General features: G+C 42.5%; 1 protein-coding gene across 1 annotated transcript in view; it reads left to right on the forward strand.

Annotated features, from left to right (window-relative positions):
* CABLES1 (Cdk5 and Abl enzyme substrate 1) overlaps window positions 1-19,398 on the forward strand; it is a 69,768-nt gene that overhangs the window by 17,870 nt on the left and 32,500 nt on the right. The window contains exons 2-3 of the mRNA XM_066562413.1: window positions 15,769-15,840; window positions 18,083-18,175. Of these exons, the coding sequence (XP_066418510.1) occupies window positions 15,769-15,840; window positions 18,083-18,175 (165 nt within the window). The remainder of the gene's footprint in view (window positions 1-15,768; window positions 15,841-18,082; window positions 18,176-19,398) is intronic.

Genomic DNA, 19,398 nt, shown 5'->3' on the forward strand with positions numbered 1-19,398 from the left:
GACCTGTTAAATGTGGAGCGGGGGGAGGAAGCTGTGGGTAAGCCAGATTTTCTGTCTGTCTGGAAGCACAGCATTTAAAGCTGTTAAGCCAAACCAGAGGAAACTCTGTGAACTTTTTTTCAGGAAGCAAAATTCTTCAGAAAGAGGGCACGTTTAAACAGTGGGAAACATTCTTTTGTTTTCCTGAGTACATATCTTTTGTATCGTAGGTATCATAGATGAATGTGTATATAAAAAGAAAATAAAATCCAAGTGAAACATTGGAATTGGGCAAATCAAAATGCTCTGTTCCCCATGAAATAGGAGATTTTTTTGATTTTGCTATGAATAGTGTCAAACATAAAAGCAGAAAGTCGGAGCTGGGTGCACGAGGAGGCAGGGCTGCCTTGGCTCACAGCTTTGGTGTGCTGGGGTGTGTCTCAGGGGGCTGCTGTGCAGACACTGCCCTGCAGGGTGTTTTATTCACCCCAGGCAGTGTTTGCTCCAACAAGTCGTCTGCCAATCTGAGTTAAAGCAATGTCTGCAGATCGATAGCTCTAATTAGACACAAGTCACCTGGTGTAACAGTGATTAAAAATAAGAAACATTATGACTAGTTATTGTACAACTTGCTAGAAACCACTGTATAATGAGGGTACATTTGCCATCAGATTAGGTCATGAAGCAGCTTTACTGCAGCTTGGAAAATTAGGATCAAAAATAGTCCTCTGATTAAAACTTGAGCTTTTGAAAGCTCTTCAGAGAAGAAAGATATGCAAATGCAGATGTATGGGAGAAATTAAACAATCTGGATATGCATGATTCTCAAGTTTAAAGAGAGTAATTGATGTAACCATTGTGCTACTCATTTCTCACAGTCACCCTGTCTTAATACAATTAAATGAAACATCAGAATGATCTGGAAATAAGTTGCCTAAAATACAATCCATAATGGCTCAATAGATTAACTTAGTCGTTTCTGTGGTCATGCAGCTATTCTGCACATACCAGTGTCAGCCTGCAATGGCAGTTTTCTTGAGTTAGATTTATGAATTTCTCCCACATTTAAAAAAAAACCCATAACTTTATCACATATTTATCAGCAGTCAAATAATTTCTCTTTGAAACAACGTTTGCTTTCTGATATCATCAGGATTTGGTCTCCTCCTTCTTTGCCCTTTGCTGCAGCAGTATGATTCCATCAGCCTCAGGGCATCCGCAGGTCCCTTATGTCCTGTCAGGAAATTTTTAAACACTGGGGGAAAAAATGATTGTTTCAACCAATGGGAAAAAATTGGTTCAAAGACTGGATGTGACCAATATTAGCCACAGGCCTGTTTGGCATCTCTGTCTGTTGAGCTTAAAGCAGTCCAGCCTATTCCCTGTGACTGTTGTAGATGCTGCTCACTGGCTGGGTGGAAGGAGGTGCAGTGGAGGAAGGTGTGAGGACAGCCAGCAGCTATGGGAGCACCTCCTGGGATGCAGGAACAGTTAATCACTTCTTGTGATTTGAGGACCGTTTTGTGCTGATCCCATTGAGCACAGCAGATCTTTTCCTCCCTCACAAAACCCCAGAGAAGCTGATCACTAATTGTGTGCTTCCCTTACCTGGCTGGCTGCAGGAGACCTTCTGCTGGTGTGATGCAGGGGGTGGTAGATGGCTGAAGCAGCATGGTGCCTTTTGGTCACAGCATCAGCTCATTAGTATAAATGAGGCTGTTTTAAACCAATTTGAAGCTGTAGTTTACAGGAGGTCTTTGCAGGGACTGACCTTTGCTTAATGTTATTTTGGTGTCAGGATGTTGTGCAGGTCTCTGGGTGTTAAGTTGTCCATGAAGACAGTTTCTCTACACACCAAGCCTGCAGCTGTGGGCTGTTCTGCATGTAAGGTATCAGAGTTTGATAAGTCTTGATGGTATTCACTTCTTAAAACCTCATACCCATTTAGCCAAAATTCAGCACTGCGTTTGTTGACATGTGTTTAACTGATGTTTGTTTACACCTGGCCCCAGCCCAGTTTTGTGTATTAAAAGTGATGCTCTATTGAAGCAGATGTTGCCTCTTGTCTGTGACATGGGCTTGATTTATGCTAGTCAAGAAGGGCCATGATGATGGTGACTCAAGTTGCTGCCTGCTCCCTGTGCAGCAGCTCCAGAAGCCTGAACCACCTACAAGTGTGCTCTTGGAGAGGAGCAAGGAATTATAGGAGAACATAAAATCAACTAATGCTACAAGCAAGCAGTGTCCAGTAGGATGTTCCCCAAGTTCAAACGTGATGTGCCCCAAAGTCAGAGGTCAGCACAAGTCTCGTGCTTATTCAGAAAATTCCCACAGCTTGGCTGGAAAGGGCAGTGGTCCTGGCAGTGAGCACACTCCCTCATAGCTGGGGCAGTCAATTCCCTTCCCTGTTTATCTGTGTTCCCAGTCTGAAAGGCTGATAGAAAGTGCTTCCTGATCAGCATGATAAATGGAATTTAGCATGATAATTATGTTTACAGCAGGACAGATGTACTAATGACACGTTCCCTAAAGACTTCAAATGAGCTATAAAAGAATCAAATCTCTGCCGAAAATGCTGGCAGCAGTATTATTGATTGTGTAAGTTACAGCTGATAATTGTCTTGTTTCATTTGAATGAGACAGTCAGCTATTAATGGCTTGTGCTCTGTAATACCAAAACAGCAGACTGTGCAAAATTTGTCAGTCTGGATAATATAGTTGTATATTAGCAATGTGTCCTAGTGGACATACTCTGGTGGCTAGGGAAGGGAAGAAGTGTTACAGTTAATTTCTAATGCTGTTTCATCTTTTCTATCAAAATACTTGGCGTATGTGCCTTCAGGAAGAGAACTGGTTTTTCTTATCTACAAATTGTTTGATGTAAGACAATGCCTGCAGTAAAAAAACAAGCTCTCTTTGTGGTTATCAAGGATTGAAATGGAGAATGACTAATTAGCTGTCTTGTTCCACTTACCTCTTCCACAGTGGTGAAATGAATGAAAGTCTTACCATTTTTTTATGTGTGAGAGATCCCACAGATCTGTTGTGCATCCATAAGTGTGCAGTGGCACAAACATATATATACATATAATAGAGACGTGACCTGAAAATCTGTTAGTAGTTATCAGGCCTGATTTTTAAAATAGCAGTAAAATGAATTTCAAATTGGAAATCATAGTAAGTATAGTACCAGGTTTACAGTTAAATAAAGGTCTTGTATGTAACTAACCAAATTCAAAACCCCACTGCTGCAAATTGAATTACTTTTTGTGACATCCTAATTCATTTGCATTCCCAAAGCACATTTCATTTCATCTTGGGTAAGTTGAGCTGCAGATAATATCCCAGAGGAGCACAGTTCTTGTAGTCCTAACCTACATCCATGCTCTGGGTGATTAATCTGTAAATCCTTCAAAATTTCTCTCCCCTGCTACTACATCAAAGCATGCCTGAGTAAAAAACATGTGAGCAGAATCCTGAAATGTGTTCCCATGTTCTTTGTGTGTTTCATTAGGCAATACTTTGGGAATTTTTTATGGGGAAACAGGCGGTTGGCTTTCTAAAGAGTGTGAGATGTGTTCCTGGGTTAGCGAAAGAGAGCTGATGGTCTGGAAAAACTGCCTGGAGATGCTTTGTAAAAATTGTCCTTGGTTCCTTGTGACCTTTCATCAACTTAATTCATTGCTAATGAGCTGCAAATTCATTGCAATTCATTGCAGAACTTTAAAATTGCCACTGAGTCAGATGACAAAGTGCCTTGTTTTATGTTATCAAGAAAAGTCCTCTGACTGAGGGAGGACTAGGCCATAATGCACCTCGGAAAAAAAGTTACAGACCCTTTGTCTCTAAAGGCTGCTGGTGGAAGTGCAGAGATTAAGAGAAGAGAAGAGGAGGGGGAGACCAGAAAAACTGAAAGTCTTACATCCGCATAGGTTCTATCCGTATGCCTGTTCACCCCAGGGGAATGGTAATGTGATTGATTTGTTCCACATAGATAGGCAGAGCCTTTAAAATCAAATATATCCATTTTTGCATTGGCTTAGTGGTTTTTCTTCCTAAAGCCATTTAAAAAGTGCATGTATATAAAGAAATTAAACACCAACAAGAAAAAGCACACACAGAAAAGGGTCTCCGCTAAGGAAGAATTAAATATGTTTTTGCCTCTACAGTCATGGCATTTGCCATCCAAAGGTCTGCCTAAGGTTGTGCTTAGCATGGCTATAGTTACAGCCACAGCACTACTCTTCCAGACCCTGGAAATCACTCAAACTAGGTCATTTCAGAATAACTCAGTGGACCACACCTCAGCTTTGGAGGAACCAACCACCACATCAGCTCAGGGCCCCATGGCAGGTGTTTTTCAGGTCTGGTGCTGTGATATGCTCCTGTGCTTCCCAGATACTTGGAGACAGAGACCTCAGGCAGCCACCTTTGACTGCGGGGAAAATTTGGTGTGTGGAGTGGTGCTTTATGCCCTCCTGAATGCTTTTTTATAAAGCTATTGACAAGGGGATGTCCTTCATCAAATGTAGGATTATGGAAGCCATCCCTGCCTCTCCTGAGCCTCAGAAGAGGAGGAGGCATATGCACTATTAAACTGCCTGTCCTGGGACCTTACAGTAATTTTTACACTTTTTGCCCCCACTTCCTGAGTGTATAGATGTCTGAAGTAATGCACAGGTTATATAAACTCATTATAGCCTAATGTTGTGGTGTTTGTTTGTGACAGGGAGAGGTCGGTAACTCAGGTCCTCCAGACTTCCTGTAAGGTCAGGGTGTGACCCCATTCCAGTTAATCATCTCTACCAGGAGATGGGGTTTGTAACTGCAGTTAATTGTTGGCTATTTTGCTTTAATGATTGCTTTATCTATTTATTTGCTTGTATGCTCTATAGACTAGATCAAACTGGTGGCTCAGTACGCATTTGAAGTGGATCACTGCGAACATTGGGGTTGGTCAGCCAACCTCTACCCTTCCTCTTTGCATAGTATGGATGCAACAAATCTTTTGAGTGGGCTGGCAAGACACTGAACAAGTCAGAAATCATCACTGAGGTTCTTTGGTATCAGGGGTGCTTTAAGGTGGCTGCCTGCTCTTGCATCTGCCAGAGCTGCTGCCTCTGATCCTTTTGGCACAGCATGAGGAAACCAAGACAGGGAAGGAAATACAGAAAAAGTGAAATTTGAGTCTTGTGCTGCATTCTAATATCAGTCCCCTAAACTGTTGTTGGCTAGCTTTGTCACTATGAGAAGCTGTTTTATCATTCTGATAAAATAAAGTATCAGTAGACTCAGTCTAACAGAGTGCTCTGGTGATTTTCCTCACTTCTGATGTGTTAATGAATCTGCTTTTAGAATAAAATAGAATAAAATATTGCAGTTGGAAAGGACCTGCAAGGATCATCTAGTCCAACTGCCTGACCAAAAGTTAAAGCATGTTGTTAAGGGCATTGTCCAAATTTCTTGAAGTTTTTTTGTGTTTTCTCCCCCCAAAAACTGATTGAAAACTGATATCTCATTGCTGAGTATTTCCTAGCCAGCCAACTTGTTGGCACCCACAAAAATTCAGTTCTCCAGTAATTACATAATTTACTAAGCAGGAGATTGCTCAGATTGCATTTTACAACCCAGCACTGTGGCAGTATGTGGGGAATATAGGAAAATAAAAGGCCATAAATTTGGAAACCATTCAAGTCTGCACATGCAGCTGTTTGTGGGGTGGCAGAGCAGGATGTGTTCTCTGAGTGAGTGGGGATGGTGCCCTGCAAAGAGGCTGTTTTCAGCAGAGAGCTGGGGAGGTGCTTTCTGGCCTCTGGCCTCAGCCCATTGCCATGTGTGCTCTTGGGGGCGTATTGATCCCGGGAAAGGCAGTCCCCTGTCTGCAGATGCAGGCTCCATTTGCCAAGTCAATGAATTGCTCATTAGGGTGGCTGCTGGGTACTCTCTGTTGTGAAAACAGGTGGGGAGGCTTCTCAGCCAGTTTCTCTAAATATTGGAGAGGACTGCACCCACCATACCTTCAAAGAGAGCAATGATGCAGCTCACAACCAAATGTTGCCAGTGTTATGAGAATTCCTGCAATACTTCCTTACTGGAAGTAGGGGGAAACAAGGGTTCCTTGAGGAGATCCAATCTCTTAAATGTCACCTTTTAAACCATGAGTAGTCTTTGTGCACCTGTGATAGGCTGAACCATGGTGTTCAGTCTGTGTCTGGTCTTTCACCTTGCAGAACTAAATGTTCACAGTGGAGTAAACTGGATTTTGAAAACATTTACATTTTTATTAGAGTTCTGTACCAGGAGAGAGTAACTTCAGACTGGGAATGAGCCAATTGTCGTAAGCCATGCTGAGCAAAAGACCTCAAAAGAGAGAGAAGAAAATGATCTAACCCTCTGCTAACCAGCAGAAACCCAGTGGCAAAGTGACAGGAAGATGCCGTGCCCAGTTGTGGTGGCAGGGATGGGGGAAAGAGGACGGTGTTTGCTTTTCCCAGAGTGAAAAATGCTGAGTGGCTCCAAGAGTGGAGACAAGCAGGGAAGAACTGAGCTCTCCCCCTGCAAGACTCATGTCCGCAAGCTCATTGGTACATTGAAGCAGTTCTCCTGGACAGTAAGCATCTGTTTACCCTGATAATGGATCTTGTGGTTCTGTTTTGGAACATGTCTCCTGTATTGCAAATATGTTTCTCAGTAAAGCATAAGCAAATGCAGTATTTTAAGTAAATACATATTTTTGTACTCAAAGGCTTTTGGCATTGAAACTGACCATGTATGAACTATCAAGCAACAAGGCATTAATTCCTGTAGATGGAATAATATTTAAAATTGTGGCACTGGACTGTCTCACCTTATCACAGGTATCAAAAAGTTAAGATATCTAAGCTGTCCAACATGATAGCTAATCTCTGAACAATATGCACAGGCTTGCTCTCCAGCAGTGAATGGCCAGGGAAAGCAGGGCAGTGACTCTTGGGTGTGTAATGAGATGCTGGGAAAAGTGCCTGATCCCAGGGGTATGTGTAGCATGTGTAGCCAGAACTAAATGGAAAGTACTCACCAGTGAATGCTCAGATTGCCATCACCTGTGCCAGCGTTCATATCTCATGCCCAAATGCCTCATGCTAATAAGCTTTCTCCTATTTGTTTGTTCTTTGTGTCCTGCTCACACAGGGGCTTTTTCTTTCTGTCAAGAACTCTATTCAGACCATTCACAGTGTCTAGGATATATTTTTTAGCAGTGCAATTAATTGTATGTTCAGATCTCTTCTAAGTCTAAGAATATTAAGATCTGGGATTGCAGAGTGTGTTCTCCCAAGACAGCACATGTGTGTCTGGAAGCAAGACAGGGATATGAGGCTGGGCTGTAGATAACCTAAAAAACACCTCAAATGAAAGAGGAAGAGGCTGGAGTTTTAATTGCATGGTTATGTATGCAGGCTAGAATTAAAGTTTTTTTGTTTGTTTTTTTTCAGATGACTTAGCAGTGCATGTCTATGTTTCCATGTTTTCTGGTATCTACTGCATTTAGCCCTGACTTGCAAGCGAGTTTCTTAGTTAATTATAGGACTTTGGGTGTTATGGAATACAACATTTTGTGATTTGATACTTTAGAGACTTGCACACACTCTGGCAGCGTGTGGTTTTCTCAAATACTTGGTTTGAAAGTTGGTGCTTCATTTCCCTGGGATGTGGTGTTTAAGGGGAAACACTGCTTTTTTTTTTTTTTTTTTTTTTTAAACAGAACACAGTATTTATTGTTTTGCAATGCACAAAGTTTTGTCAGGGATAAATGATACATGAAGAATCTGTTAGATTCGTGTTAATCCAACAAAGGCTGTTAGGGTGTGGGTTTTACTACTACAAAAGGACATAAAGATGGACAGTTTGTATGTTCTTTGCACTGCTATTGTATCTGCTTTGGCAAGCATCCTTGTTTTCATAAGGTCAGATGATTAATCTTGTTGTTTGCTTCTTCCCTAGTTTTGAGTGTCTCCAATTAAGCTGATGCCCATTGATGTCTTACTGTGATAATGTGTGTTAGGTTATGAGGTAATGGTTGTTCTGAAAAATATAACTATGGCAGTGTTGGGGCATACTCAGGATAAATCACTGCACAGAAGCCTTCTGAAAGCTATCACACTGCTGCAGAGTCAGTAAAGTGAAGACAGTGAATCTGTAAATCACTGGATAAAGGTAACAGGATGTAGATTTTTGTCGCTTCAGCATCTGTGGGAGCTCTGCTGTGTGTAAATGAATCTTACTGAATTGTGGCTGTAGCTCCTCATTGTGGCTTGGGCAGAGCCAACAGTAAGAGGATTGGCTGCAGAGGCAGCTGCCTGCAGAGGGAAGATAGCATCACTGAATCATGGAATCATTTAGACTGACCTTTAAGTTCATTGTGTCCAACCATTAGCAAATCTACCACTAAACCAGGATGGTAGGTCTCAAACAAGATACATCTTTGAAGAATTGGGAATCCTGCTGGGGGAGGTGAACATTAAATGTTCCCCAGAGTTAGCAACATGTGGTGATTGCTCTTCTGTTTTCCCTAGACTGGGAAATGCTGGGAGTTGTTTCCTCTTCACTAGAGATGTTTTGAAATCATGTCTTCTAGAAAGATTGATAGTGTGTCAAGTTGAATTGTCCATGATGCTAAAAAAGCCCCAAAAGCCCAAAAATCCTGTTCTCTCATACCTTCTGTTTTTCTGCACAGTTGCACGCACCGCTTGCCACTCAGCACTTGTAGTGGAAGTCCCTTATCTCTTTGGAGTGCTGATATTATTTTATATTTGATTTAATGAGACCCAGATGATCCCTCTGGGACATTGGGACAGGGTTGTGTTAGAATTTTGTGTGCTATTTGAAGGATCGTGTGTGTAAAGCTTTATAATAATATGTGAACAGAGCATTGCGTTGCATTGTGAAAGGTTGGTGCGATACTTCAGTATCACCGTGTTTATTTTCTTCATTGTTTCTTAACTTCTTTTCTCATTCTTACTTAATTCTTACATTCTATCTCTGGGATGGCAGTGTAAGTGTTTTTCATGTTGAGATATTATGTGCAGACAGGTCAGGAGGCAGCAGTTGAAGTACTGTTGTATTTCAGAGCTTCTGCCTTGGATATTGTGGGAGGATGAGGCTTGGAGAAGGAGTAGGATGACAATATAGGTGAAATACTGAGTGCAGGGGGTACCCCTGGTTTAGGAGGAGGGTGTAGCATGGAACCATGTTCATGCCATACTCTCCTGTCATCTCTTTGTTTCTGTCCATCTTCCTGCTTGTGCCCAAAAGGTCGATGGAGACATTTTGCATGGCATTATTGTCCTAGTTATCACTAGATTTCAAGGTCTGCCTCCTTGCAGTGCATATCCCAGGAAAGCAGCTTATTGAGAGTCCTGCTAGCTCAGGGTCTCTGCTTCCAGGACTTTCTTCACAGCCCACTGCAGAAAGCTGTAGTCTTAGCATGTGTTGGCATCCTGCCTGCACACAGGTGACAGCTAAATGGAGGGCTCTCAGTATGTTCTCTGTGTGTTTGGGTTGGGCTGCTGAATTAACAAAATAACCCATTTTCAGCATGTGCCAGATGCTTTTAACTCCCATTGTGTGCAGCCTTGACAATACTTGCACGGTGTGGAAGTCCTAAATGGAGTTTGATGTTCTTTGCAGATAATGGCTCTGCTGTGTAATTATGATAGCACACAATTAAAAATGGCTTTATATCGCTTTGGGTAGCTCCTGGAAATTCTATTTCCCTTAATAATTTTCAATAGTCTCTGGGTTTGTTTTTCCTGTGTTTGTCTTCCTGTAATATTGGCAAAAGATAGGAAGAAAATGAGCTGGGACATAAGAATCCCAGTAAAAACTTCAGAGGGAGGGTGAGAGGTGACTCATTAGCGGGTCTTTCATCTGGGTTCATGCTGGGGCATGAAGTCAGGGGTCAGGAAGTGAATGGGATTCGTTCACAGCTGATGTCTTGTATAATATTTCAGAAGAGTGAATTAATTGTTTCAGCTTAGCCCTGGAGTTTGGGCAGAGGCATTCGGCCGGCTGGCTGAGGAGGACTTGGAGAGAAGTGGCATTTAAGTTTCCTGGAGTGACAAAGGGGCTGGAGCTGCTGGGGACAGGGCATGGCCTCTGTCTGGCAGCTCTGCTTATACCTACTCCCCTGGCCACAGAGGGGGGAGAGAGCCAGCAGCTGCACTTCTGTTCATACCCAACTCCAAAGGAGTTAGGGAAGAGAATGGCAAGTGATGACTTACTTAAAACTCAGGGTAGCATGCAAGATACGTTTGTAGCCATAATACTGTAATATATAGCATATATATATATATATGTATATATTATTTACTTTTATTAGTGTTTTTTTCTTTTTTCATTCTACTACATGGAAGCCTGATCTTAGATCTCATTGAATATTCTCCTTGTTTTCCTTTTACTGTTCAAACCATTTTGGTGCTGGAAGGAATAATACGAAGCCCAAATGAAAAAAAAAAACAGCCCCTAGTGTTGCTGTTCCCATAGAGGATCAAGGTGATGCTCTGCCTGGATTGACCTATGGGAACTGCAAGTCCAGAGTATGTTTTGGTAGCTCCTCAGGGAGTGCTTGCAAAGGACAGGTTGGCTTTTGGGCAAGACCTCTGAGTCTGGAGCTGGCACCTTTCAGAGGGTAGATGGATGCAGAGGGAGACCCTTCACTTGCACCTCTAGGCAGGTCCTGAGGCATCCTTACAGGTATCCTGATCTCATTCCCAATCACTGTAAGTTTTATGGTACTTTCTTTCCACTCCCCTTCTGCACCTATCCAGGGTGGTGTTTCTGTGTGTAGGATACATCTTTTGTGACGAAGGCACAGTGGAAGTAAAGAACCCAACATGTTCAAAGTGTGGAGCAGTCCTGTGCTTGTCTGATGCTTCCAAGCCACATTAGGATAAACACAGTGATCAGAAGGTAATAGCCCAGAGGTTTCTGTCCCGTGATTTTGCCTGGCCACCTGAAGGGAGGAGGTAGCCCAGAGGATGTGGGAACTGCCAACAGTCCTCAGCTCTGGAAATGTCTCTGTCGTCCCAAGTTCTCCCATCAGCATTAATGCAGCCAGCAGGCATTCAGATGTCTGGCACTTGCGTGTCCCATGTCACTGCGTCTCTGAAGGGATGCAATTGCTCCAGACAAAGTGAAGAAGCTTATCCTGAAGGGTGTTTTTTGTTCTGGGAGCCAACAGCACCCACACTGCTGGCTTCAGCTGTTACAGGCTTGTGATTTTAACAGAAGCAGGGGGAGAAATTATACTCCCAACTTTCACAGAAATTAGTTGTATTTAAAACACAACTTTTTCTTCCTGGTTTTGTATCTGTGCTAGAAAGTCATTACACATGGATTTATTTTTCCTTATCTCTTGGATTATCATTTGCTTGCTTCCTTCCTTCCTTCCTGACTTCCTGGATGAATTTATCCAGTGTTCTGATTGCAGCTCCTTCCTTTTTTTATCACCTCCTGTCTATGTGGCTTAAGATTTTGTATGTTTAATATAACTGAGCTGACTATTTTGCAGTAGCTGAGAGCAAAGATAATATTCCACTGATTGATTAGGTGGTTATGGTGAATATATTTGTAGTCTGCTTGCTTTGGTTATTTGCTGTTTTGGGTACAGACATGCCTTATTTTATTTTTCCTTGTATTTAGTTTGGGGGTTTTTTTGCCCTCGTATTTTATTTAATTTTTGCAATTGAGCCACATATTAATATGACTTTGGAGAGGGGAAATGAAGACAACATTTTAGCTTTTAAGAAACTTCCACAGAGATTCAGACAGCTGGTCAAAGATAAATCCAGCAGAGTCATTAATATCTTAGAAAACAGCCATTTAAAATACTATGGCATCAAATGTCTCTCTCAAATGTTTTTTTTCTTTGGTCTGCACTTGGAATTTGATTGCAGGGTACTGGTTATTTCTGGGTACATGCACAGGGAACCAACAGCAAGGAAACAATCTAAAAGTATTTTAGGTAGGTGTTGAAGGGAAAGTGATATTATATGGTTTTTAAACAAAAAAAGTCTGTAAGTTGCATGGGATTGTGACCATTGTTCTGCAAGGGCTGATGCTTAGAATGAGGAGGTCGTCATCTTTCCAGCACTGAACTGCCTTTTTCTGTAGGGAGTGAGTTTGGTGTACCTTGAATGTGGTGATAAAACTAGGAGGAAGTTTTTAAGGCTTTCTATGGACTAGGAGAAATTAACATTTTTGTTGAAACATCTTTAACTTGGTTATTAAGGTCAATTGTATTTTTTGTGTTAGTTTGACATTTAGTCTACAAAAGTTTTAAAGCATTTTGTATTGAAATTGCATCTGCTTAGAGACTTACCCCAAAGCCTGAATCCTGTGTGAGTCACACAGTGCTGTTTTGTTTTGTTCTGCATATATTCTTCCTCCACAGTAGAACGATTTTCCCATAATTATTATTGAAATAGGGCATTTTTAAACACAAAGTAGGTATCAACACAGCTTTACATCAGAATGATGGTGATGTGTGGTATGAAACAGTTTGCGTTATTTCAGTGCAAGTGTCTACATATACCAGCTGCTATAGCATGCTAATCAATTTTTGAAAAATAACCCTTTTAGGAGTTCTATAGACAAATCCTGGCTGCTTGCCTGAAGAGAGAAAGATGATTAATTTAAATACTAAACACCAGTTGAGGCGATTAATTCTTAATGAAGTCGGTGGAAAACTGATTTTTCTTGTATTTCCTGGAAGATCCTTTCAAAAGCTTTCCTTTTCCAGAATTGTTTTTTTTCCTCTGTGTGTGGCACAGGATGTGACTTTGTTCACAGCAGGTAGGTTCATTAGTTGGCATTTCTAGTATAATATCCAGCTGTGGAAAGCTTATAAAATACTGGTATTTAGGTCATCTTAATTAGGCCTTGAAATAAAGATTTAAGATAAAGTGGAATAATTGTATATCTTTCATTGCAGCTGAGCTTCTTTGGTGAAAAGAGAATGTGATTCCTGTATAGTATGAACTGATTTCAACAGAGTCTCCAAATCCACCTCTCTGGTGCTCCTTTGACAGTGCAAGGAGTTAAAGTGATTAAAACTAATAATTCTGGGGAGAGGTGAAAGATGTGGCAGTTTTCAGCTGGGTTGGGGGCTGGGGTGGATATCCTTGTTCTCACTGCTACCTGTGTCAGTGCCTTTTATGTGTGTTTTCTTCCTTTCTTCCTGGATGGATTTATCCAGTTATGCTTGTATCATGCCCTAGTTGAGAGGGAGCTCAGGTATAAGTGCTCCTTTCCCAAGTTTGGGTGAACAAAGAGTTTCTCCCACTCCTTTGTGCCAACTCACTTGCCATGTAAGGTACCCAAAACACTGCAAAATCAGCACTGGTGAAAATTGGCATGAGGGGTGGCAGTGATTCCCATCCAGCCTATGCTGCATTCGAGGTTAGCAAGCAAAAATCAGGAGGCAGCATCCCTGGTGCTAGGTTTAAGAAGCTGAGAGCAGTGAGGGAAGGCAGAGGACCCCAGCAGGCAGCTGGATGACCAGCTGGTGAAATGCAGTTGTGTGTGCTCCTGCCACCCACTGCAGCTGCCTTAATGACAGATGCAAATTTAGGATATTCAAACCTGTGTCTGACAAACTATCAGCTATGAAGTTGAGGATGGTGCATAACTTTGGGCAAGGAGACTCTTGGAAAAAGGCTTCAGTGGCAGCTGGAATATGCACCTGGTGCTGTACTAGCACCTGGCATCTACAGGAGATACTGCATGACTAATTTGATAAATCTAGTATGAAGAAGGTGGCAAGGTTGTACCATTGTTTATCTCCCTTTGACTAACAACATGCCAAGAATGCTTTTGGTGTTGTAACACCACAAGATGGGAGCATGCCATTATTTGTGTTATTAAGCTAATGATGTATAAAGAGGTATTAAAAAGCCCACAGCTATCATCTGCCACGTCATCTACCAGTGGTGCTGGTACTTGAAACTTCCAGCTTTTGCTTATGGATCAGTGAAACTGAAAAAGGAGGTGGAGCTCCTCCTGATCTGAATTTCTCCCAATAGAAGCATTCCTGTGTCCTCTGTGATTATGGATGGAGCTGTGGGAGCACCCATGGGTGCAGGAGACAGGTGTTTGGTATCTTCCTTGTCTATGCCAGCACATCCTGAAATGTAGGCTCTTTTTTTTAGCATTTTGAAGGTGTATCCTATCTTGCACCAGGTCTTCTAAAATCCTAGTTTAGACAAAGCCTGAGGGGATTTAGGTTTGCATATTTTTCCTAAGAGGATTATGCTTCACGCTTAGTTGATCTATAAATTGTTTGAGGGGTTTTCTATGATTTTCTAAGGACAGAAGAAGCTGCATGCTCATTAAAATTGTCCTGAAATTTGTTGTCTCTGGGTTAGTAATGGAAATTTGGTGTTTGAATTAATAACAAATGGAATCACTGAATCTCAGGGTTATTTTGAACTGAAAAACATTTTGGTAATCAGATTTGCAGCACGGCTGCAGGAACAGTTGTAGCAGCACAACTGGAGGGGTAAGGGAATTGCAGGAAGGATTAGAAACTGCTTACACTGGCAACAGAAAAAACAATTTATTGTGAAAATGCAGCCCAGAAATAAATTAATGAGCACCTTTCAAGCATATAGGAGTGCTCATGACATTCTTTAAACTCTTTGCTTGCCGATGAAGGGAGTAAGGCAGCTCAGTGGGAATTGGGCAAGAAACAGTGATAGTCTTTGAAGACTTTTGTCATTCATACCTGGAAGGTACTCTGTGCCTCAGCCATGGCCCTGGGGATTGATGGGTGCTGGCACAGCTCCTGCCAGCCGGGTGCAGGGGCACAGTGCCACGGCTCTGCTGGCTGCTGCAGCTGCTTTGACGCCCATCGACGACGGAGTAGCTTCAATGATTGCCAGCTTAATTTCTCTTTGTGTGCCTGAGGGTGGGCCATGTCTTACACATTCATTTATGGTATTTACTGTGGTTTTGTGGAGGGTTGGGTGCAGTTCTTGTTTTGTGCTGCTGTCAGGGTGTTTGGAGGTTGTGCAGCAGCAATGGCTGCTAAAACAAAGCCTGTACTGGGGTATCTTCCCTGCATGCTAGAACAGACAGAAAACCTGTAATGCTAAGATTTCCATAATTATTTCTTTGAAGGTGGAGGAAGGATGTGACTCAGACATAGGAAAATGGTTTAAAGCAGAGCTTAGCTCACCTGTGCTGCTCATGGGGATGGTCAGAGCTTTTGTTTAAACTGCTGCTTTATAACCAGTGTTGCTGGCACTATCATTTTCCTCTCACTTCAGACACTCCTCACAGGAGTGATGAGATGGACATAATGGAGAAACAAGTGGCACTTACTTTGTATAAAGTGCAAGGGGCAAAGAGAAGTGCCCCTGTGGCAGTGTGAAGGACAGGCAGTCTCTGTGGATCTACGTCTGCATTATTTTGTCAGAGCTCTATACTTGTAACGTTGCCAGCTGTACTGCAGCATATGTGGGACTGTGTTAGATGGGTGTTAAACCCTTGAAGGAAGGGAAGCACAAACTGAGGAGGAGCTGTTGCAAAGCTGAAGTTTCTGCTGTGCTGTAGCAGCTTGTATGGAGTAAGTTTGCTTCTGGGTGGAATCAAACAGATTAAGATAAGCAGAACGGAACAAAATTTATTAATATCCAAAGGCGTGGCTTGGCTAGTGAAGGACAGTTTGTGATCTTTATTCAGTAACAGCTCTGAGGACTTCCTTGTGCCCTCTAATCAGCAGTGATGTTTTGTGCTCTGCTTTCTCTGCAGACGTCGGCTGATCTCCCAGCGATCTTCTCTGGAGACTCTGGAGGACATCGAGGAAAATGCCCCACTGCGGAGGTCATTTTATTTACTCTCTCTCTGGCTTCTTGTCTCTAAAGCACATGCATGGCAGGCTTGCTCTCCCTCCTCATGTTGAAAACTAGCTGGGTCTTCACATTAAGATATCCTTCATAGCGAGTAAAAGTGTTGAAACTTCACACGCCCTGCAAGGTGGTGGCTGATAGGAATTGCACATTCCCTGGCTTTAGGTCATTAAACAAAAAGGCAGTATTTAGATGAAATGTCAGGAATTAAAATGCCAGATTTGACTAATAGAAAAGTATTGTTGTCACCAATATGAATGACTAGCTAGTAGTACCCGAACATCTGTGGTACATTTAAAAAGTATGTACAGATGGATTAATACAGAAAGTTTTTGAAGGCTAGTATTTTTAATGAAGGTTTACTGTCTATTCTCTCAGCACATGCAAGCTTATTTTTTGGTTACCAGCATTGCTGTCTGTGTGTTGGCTGGTAGGTTTGTGACTGCTACCCCACTAATAAAACTGCTCCCATCCTTGTTATATTGGCCACTTCAGTGTGGTTTGATTTGTGCTTCTGGGAGACCACAGCTTCCTCCTCTGGGGACCACAGCAATTAGTCTCTAGGCAGTCCTCTGGGGTGATGGAAAATGGAGCAACTGCTTAACAGGTCAGAAACTGGCTGGTCAGTAATCTGACCAGCGCATGGAATACTTCCAGGTCAGCTGTTCCGCAAGACAGCAGCCCAAGTTTGACTGCCTCTTTATCTTAGGACCTGTAATTCAGCTGGTTAATATTGGTGTTTAGCCTGCAGCCTTCTTTATCCACATGCAGATTGGCTGTCTCTCCTTACCTCGAAGCAAAGAATAGCAGAGGCTGTACCAATTGGCTTATTACCAAAGCTTGATTATTTTTACAAAGCTCACTGTTGCATGCTTACCAGCATGTTATGAAGTGTTCCCATAAGTGATTCAAATATGTATAATTGGTAAAAGATATAAACAAAGTATGGTTTGCCAGGCAGTATTTTTACTTGCTAATTTGCAGAATTGGTGGTAGAATGTCTCTCTTGGTGCCATTTTCCTGTGAAGAATCTAACAAGGCTAATTGCAATCAGAGGGTGAGGGAATCTCAAGGCCTTTACTAGCAGGAGGAAGGCAGAAATGGCAAAGTGATGGGGTGCCCCTCTTGGGGTGTGCCCGTGCAGCACGATGGTGTTTGGGTACAGTGGTAGGGACTGGCACAGTGGTCTGTGGTTTCAGTCCAAGATAATGACCTCATGGGCTTGAGGAGCTGCTGAACTCTGCCTGTGCAGGGAGAGGATGGAAAAGATGGGTTAGGGAAGCTCACCAGTGCACCAGCAGAGGATGCTGGTTCCGTAGGTGCCACAGAGGATGTAGCAGCCACGGTGCAGCCCTGGCTGTGCTGAGAGCACAGGACTCATCTCCAGTGCTTGCAAGGGAGCTCTGCCTCACCCTGCAACAAAACAGGCCTGAGATGAAACAGAGAATGCTTTCACATGTGCTGTGGTTTCAGCTGATTAGAAAGAGCAAGGGTGGAAGGCAGGGGGAGGATATTGCTGTTTGTCTCATCTCTCCTCCCTCTGGCAATTTCTTTCTGTAACTGCAATTTATAAAGCACATTCAGATGTAAAATAGATTTAAGGCTTAATGTTTTGAAGAACGATTATTTTTTTTCCTGGGGTAGTTTATTTTATTTTCAATTGTTTTGTATACTGTCAGGAATGTGAAAAGTAATATTTAGAGTTAAAATCAAATAGGAATTATCTTTGCAAATAGGAGATTTTTAATCTTTCTAAAATTAAAACAAGAAAGAACTTCCCTCAATGGCTCCTTTATCAATAGCTGAGGAGCATGCAAAAGCGTGGGTGTTGGTGCGAGCGGGGAAAGTTGCATATTTACTAGGTTTTGGTTTGGTTTAATTTTTTTTCTTTTGAAAGCTTGGGCTTAGCTGTCGTGGCAGATTACAGGAGGTTCTACTTTGCTGAGATTATTATATGATTTTTTTTTTTTGCATGAAGGGAGGGGGATGGTGCCTTTTCTCATTATTACTTTAAATATTTTTTTTTGTTTGAGCTGTCGCGTTTCCAGACTTATTGTCTTTATTGTTCTTGCTGATTCCTAACACAGGGTGGCTTGAATCATTTGTCTCGTCTTTCCTTCCTGCTTTTGTGTAGGCTTCTTGGCGGTACAGCAGGGAACTGAGAACTTTTTTTTTTTCTTCTCCCTCCCCTCCCTTGCAACTGATTTATTTTTCAGATGTCGGACACTCTCAGGATCACCCAGACCAAAGAACTTTAAGAAGGTTCATTTTATCAAGAACATGCGGCAGCACGATACCAGAAATGGCAGGTACTGTGCCTGCAGGGGCTGCTTCTGCAGAGGCAACCCCTGGGACGTGAGGGAAGGGGCAGGATCAGCATCCCCCTGCAGCAGCACAGCCATTGCCACTCACCACCCAATGGTCCTTGCCAAGTAATCCCTGAGGGTGCAGGCTGCAGTGCATGCTCTGTCCCCCAGGGAAGTATGTGTCAATGGAAGTGCTAGCCCACAGATTTTAAGACCTGTGTCTCCCTAATGCAAATAACCTGGAAAAAAAGGAAAATCTGTGATGATGTTGGAGCAAACTAAGCATAATCTGGTTGTGTTTCTTCAAGGATGTTGCCAGGTTCTAAATGTGAGAGGGGCACACAACTGAAACTGCCTGGACCAAGTTTAGCAATGGTTCAAGGATACTGCCAACATCTCTTAGTGGATACAGCTTGCTGGTAAATGCACAGCCAAGGATGGTTGTGGCAAGATGAGGCATGGGATCCTAGTTTCCATGGCAGATGTAGGCAGAGAGGCTTCCAGGGGATGTGTGAGAGGTGTGCCTGTGTCTGCAGCACGCCCTGAACTGGGATGTGCCCAGGTTACAGCCACAGGCACTGGTGGGACTTGTGCAGCAGCCATTGGCTGAGACCTGGTTTCCTTCAAAGGCCTATTCCCATAGCTGAAGGTGTATCCATTAGCAAAATGGGTTCTCTTCTGTGGTGTCATCCAGCTCAGAAGTTAAACTGGCTCCTCCCTGCTTATAAAGAACATACCTGTCCTCTCTGATTTTTCCAATGACAATTTCTCCCTGTGCTTCATGATTTTTTTACTCTTTTTCTTCCAAATCTGAGTAATTTTGAACTAGGCCACCTGAATAGGTTGCACATAGGCTAAACTACCCCAGTGAGAGCTGACCCTTGCACATGCCTGTTCTCATAAAACTGAGAACCATGGCTGAGAACCATGTATGCTCTGTTGGACTGATTTTTCTGCCTGTAGCCTTTGATTTCCATCAGACATATGGAACCATGTCAGTAGAAATTCTAACATTGCATTGAATCACAGGTGTTATGAATTGAATTCTGATAGGTGTTAATTGGCTCAAGAAAAATTTTCTTCACTGTTATTCTCACACATATGATTGAATGCAGTGAAAGGTAGTAATCAGCATGAATGTTGTGCAAGGTGGCCCTGAGGGATTTTAGAAACAGCTTTTAGACCCAGCTTTAGTATCAAACAGACACATGCAGAACTATTGAACT

The sequence above is a fragment of the Molothrus aeneus genome, chromosome 1 (genome assembly GCF_037042795.1).
Source record: "Molothrus aeneus isolate 106 chromosome 1, BPBGC_Maene_1.0, whole genome shotgun sequence".
NCBI classification, from domain to species: domain Eukaryota; kingdom Metazoa; phylum Chordata; class Aves; order Passeriformes; family Icteridae; genus Molothrus; species Molothrus aeneus.